The 4,733-nt window shown below is 42.8% G+C and overlaps 1 protein-coding gene across 1 annotated transcript; it reads left to right on the forward strand.

Moving 5' to 3' along the window:
• Positions 1 to 2,729: 2,729 nt before the first annotated feature.
• LOC115889247 lies at positions 2,730 to 4,733 on the forward strand. Its single transcript, XM_030909193.1, has one exon. It carries the CDS (start codon positions 2,730 to 2,732, stop codon positions 4,731 to 4,733), a length of 2,004 nt encoding a protein of 667 aa, XP_030765053.1.

A 4,733-nucleotide genomic window follows, 5' to 3' on the forward strand; every position in this document is an offset into this window, starting at 1 on the left:
AAATATATACAAAGACAAGAGTCCATCATTTAACTTTAGTAAACACCACTGCTGTCAAACGTCAAAAAATTTAAAAAGTATTAAGCCAAATTAATGTCAACTAGGTGTAAGCGCAAACTCCAACAGAAAATTTTTAAAAATATATACAAGGACAAGAGCCCATCATTTAACTTTAGTAAACATCACCACTGTCAAACGTCAAAATCAGCGCGCTAAAACCGCAAGGGTGTATACACAAACCCCAAAATAAATTTAAAAATCTAATGCAAAACATAACGATGAGGAAATGAACAATTTTCCGAACAAAATATGTGCAAAAACAAAGCGTATTACTAAAAAATATGTACTCACCAGGCTTTATAGGTGTTATTATCCAGTCACTCAACAGATACACTGATGCAATATCACTTTTCACTAAACGCACGCCGAAAATAAACAGTAAATTTCTTGATACAGTACCGTTAAAAGTTAGAAACAATCTGAATCCACAACGACTGGTCGTCATATGGTGCAATAATTGATAAGGGCACGCCGTTGAGAGAGAGATCTAAAATAGAATTTGTTTTACGCTAGGTTTTGGTGTGAATCAGCTGAAGGAAGTATGACGGCGGATATAGTATTTTCTTATCACAAAAAAATATTTATAGTTACAGGGCGTTTAAAATATACTTACGTTAAAAAATATGTAAATGTGAAATTAGAATTACACAACGTTGCGCAACACCTGTATTATCCTTCCGGTTGCACACGTCACTACAGCTGTCAAGGTATAAAAAAGGATGACACGACGATAAAAATATGTAAATGTGAAATTAGAATTACACAATGTTACGCAACACCTGTATCATCCTTCCTGTTGCACACGTCACTACAGCTGTCAAGGTATAAAAAGGATGACACGACGAGTCCAAATCAGTTCTCATCGAGACTTTGCAGGTGTCACATCGTAGTACCACCAGCGTTTAACATAACCTCAAAAATGGAAAAATTTGTGTTAGTGAAAAATATTTTGAAAAAAGTTCCGCGCTTCGGCCTTACCGGTCGTAAAATGGACTTTAAAATAAAACCGGTCCCGGAAGGCGAGGACCCAATGAAGTGGGTGAAGGGGGCCGTAGAAGACATCCTGAAGAAGGGGGCCGAGGGCGTAGGCCCTAGTGATCAAATGGGGCTCAGTTTCTGCTCCAAGGATTTCGCAAGGGGCGAGGGCTGGATAAATTTTAAACCAGCCGGTGAGGTGTTGTTTGATGATATATGGAAGACAATTTCTTCCATATATCAATCGAATAGTGCCGGGTTAAACACCGAGACGTTCTGTCTCGGTGTTACAACTGTGAAAACACCAGCCGGCCGCGGAAGGGGCAGCAAGTATAACACTTTTACGGAAGAGTGCGGGATGCGCAGGGGTGTTGTTGTGATAAACAACAAAGATAACCTCTGCCTTCCCCGTGCTCTCGTTGTGGCGATAGCCCACGTCGACAAGGACCCCAACTATACGAAAATCAGGAGAGATACCGGGAAGGCACAAACTGAGAAGACAAACGCATTAGTGGAAGCAGCAGGCGTCGTTATACCTAATGAAGGAGCAGGTATACCCGAAATCCAGGCCTTCCAAAACTATTTGGTAGACTATCAAATTATAGTCTACCAGTACGGATCCAAAGGCCGTGATTTAGTTTTTAAAGGCGAAGAAAAAACGAAAAAGCTCCACCTGCTTTACCACCAACACCACTACAACGTGATAACGTCGTTGACGGCGGCGTTTTGCTGTAATTATTATTGTGAGGAGTGTAATGCCCCTTACGATCACAAAAACAGGCATAGGTGTGGTGGTATGTGCCCCGGATGTTACCAGTCTCCCGCCTGTCCAATAGACAATGTGAAAATCAAGTGTTCCGAGTGTTTACGATCGTTCAGAGGACCCCGGTGTTTCGAGAATCATAAGAAAGTTGGATCATACGGTAAAGATAATGTGTGCAATAATATTAGGAAATGTCCGGTGTGCCTTATAGTTGTAAAATCAGACAGACCGCATACCTGCGGTGAGAAGTTCTGTTCGGTCTGCAAGAAACACCGCCCGCAACCGCACCATTGTTACATGCAGCAAGATACGGGGTGTCCCAGTATGAAAGGCACCCTGTTTATTTTTTATGATCTCGAAACGCGGCAGGAAAAGAAGCTGGAGGATGGTACACTACTTCATGAACCTAATCTATGCGTCTTTCAACAGAGATGTCACAAGTGCCTGGAAGAAGACTCAAGTAAACTAATTTGTGCGTTCTGTGCGGCTAGGCGCCAAATACTTAAAGGTGGCGATGTAATTTCGCGCTTTATGTGTTATGTGATGGGTGTACGAAAACAATTTAAAGACGTGGTAGTGTTAGCACATAACGGCGGAGGGTTTGACCATCAATTTATCCTAGACTATATTCTCCAACAAACAGATCTAACACCTGAACTTATCACCCGAGGTACCAAACTAGTTCTCATGTCTGTAGGCAGCGTCAAATTCCTCGACTCGCTCAATTATTTCCCTATGGCCCTTGCGAAACTGCTTAAAGCGTTCGGATTGACCGAGCTGAAGAAAGGATATTTTCCACATTTATTTAATATTATGGAAAACCAGAAGTATGTTGGACCAATGCCCCCTATTGAGTATTATGATCCCGACAATATGAAGGTGGAAGATAGGGAAAAGTTTGTTAAATGAGGAACGTGTAGCGGAGAATTATATGTTTGATTTCGAGAAGGAGTTTGTTGATTATTGCGTGTCCGATGTCGATATTCTCACGCAAGCCTGCCTCAAATTCAGAAAGCTGATGATAGATGAGGGGAACGTGTGCCCGTTCACAGAAGCCTCAACATTACCCAGTGCTTGCAACAAGATTTTCCGCCGGAATTTCCTCCAACCCGAAACTATAGGTATCATACCGAAAAACGGGTACAGGTTATGCGATAACCAAAGCAAGATCGCGCTCCAGTGGTTATTGTGGGAGGAAAAAGAAAGAGACATTGATATAATTCACGCTGCAAAGCAGCAGGAAAGTATTGTCGCGGGATGTAAAGTAGATGGGTTCTGTGAAAAATCAAAACAAGTGTTTGAGTTTCACGGCTGTTATTACCACGGGTGCCCTAAATGTTACAAGTACGAGCGCCAGGTACCGCTGAAAGACGATCCTACACAAACGCTGGATTCCCGGTACGAGAATACGGTTACGAAAACGCAGCATTTAATAGACCAAGGTTACGAGGTGATTGAAATGTGGGAGTGCGATTTCCGGCGCGGTATGAACGATGAAATCAGACAATATACCGAAGACCATCCTTTACTTATCAATTTACCACTAAATCCGCGCGACGCTTTTTACGGGGGCCGTACGGAAAATATGAAAACCTATTACAAGTGCCGGGACGGAGAACAAATCAAATACGTCGACGTTTGTTCGCTTTACCCGTGGGTGAACAAGTACGGAAAGTACCCCGTAGGACATCCGGAAGTTATCGTCGGTAATGAAAAGTGCAATAAACTTAATCTGCTTGAAACAGATGGACTAATTAAATGCAAAATTTTACCGCCTCAACAGCTAACCCATCCCGTACTACCGGTAAAATTGAACGATAAACTCATGTTCGTGTTGTGTTACGCATGCGCTAAAGTCGGGGTTAAAGACTGTGACCATAGCGATGAAGAAAGGGCAATTTGCGGTACGTGGGTGATTGACGAAGTGGTAAAGGCGCTTGAAAAAGGATATCAGGTGTTGGATATTCAGGAGGTTTGGAAATACCAGATAACGCAGTATAATCCGGAGACAAAAGAAGGGGGTTTATTTAATGGATACATCAGCAAATTCCTAAAAATTAAACAAGAGGCGTCAGGATGGCCTTCATACTGTACAACGCCCGAAACCAAAGACCAATACGTACGTGAATACCTGGAAAAGGAGGGTGTTACACTAGATCCGGAAAAGGTGGCTGTAAACCCGGGTCTTAGACAGTTGGGTAAAGCGGTCATCACCTCGTTTTGGGGCAAGTTGGGGCAGAGAGAAAACCAGGGAAAAACATCTATTGTGAACAAACCCGAAGCGCTGTTTTTCATGTTATCTAACCCTGCAACAGACGTCAATGCCATCCTGCCTGTGAACGACGATACTTTACTGGTAAATTGGTCGTTTAAAGATGAAGCGTACGATGTTTTACCAACGGTAAATGTATGTTTAGCCGCATACACTACGGCCCAAGCCCGCCTGAAACTTTATAGTTACCTGGAAAAAGTCGGAGATAATGCTATTTACACAGACACGGATAGCGTTATTTACCTATCGAAGGCCGGGCAAGAAGATATTCCGCTTGGAAATTTTCTGGGAGAGATGACGGATGAATTAGAGGGGTATGGCGAGGGCAGCTATATCGATGAGTTTGTATCGGGAGGGCCCAAGAATTACGCATATAAGGTATATTCTCCTAAATCCGGGGAATATTCCATAACATGCAAGGTCAAGGGTCTCTCCCTAAACTACAACGCCTCTCAAACCATCAATTTTGAAACCATCAAATCTATGGTTTTAACGGAAGAGCCCGAACCTGTCCCTATAATATACAAACAGATACGGAGAACCGGGGACCACAAAGTTATCACCACAGAACTGACTAAACTCTATAGGCCGCTGTCAACTAAACGGAAATTCGACGAGGAAGGTGGTTCATTACCGTACGGGTTTAAAAAAGGTAGACACTGA

The sequence above is a fragment of the Sitophilus oryzae genome, unplaced genomic scaffold (genome assembly GCF_002938485.1).
Source record: "Sitophilus oryzae breed Bouriz unplaced genomic scaffold, Soryzae_2.0 scaffold_812_pilon_pilon, whole genome shotgun sequence".
NCBI lineage: Eukaryota > Metazoa > Arthropoda > Insecta > Coleoptera > Curculionidae > Sitophilus > Sitophilus oryzae.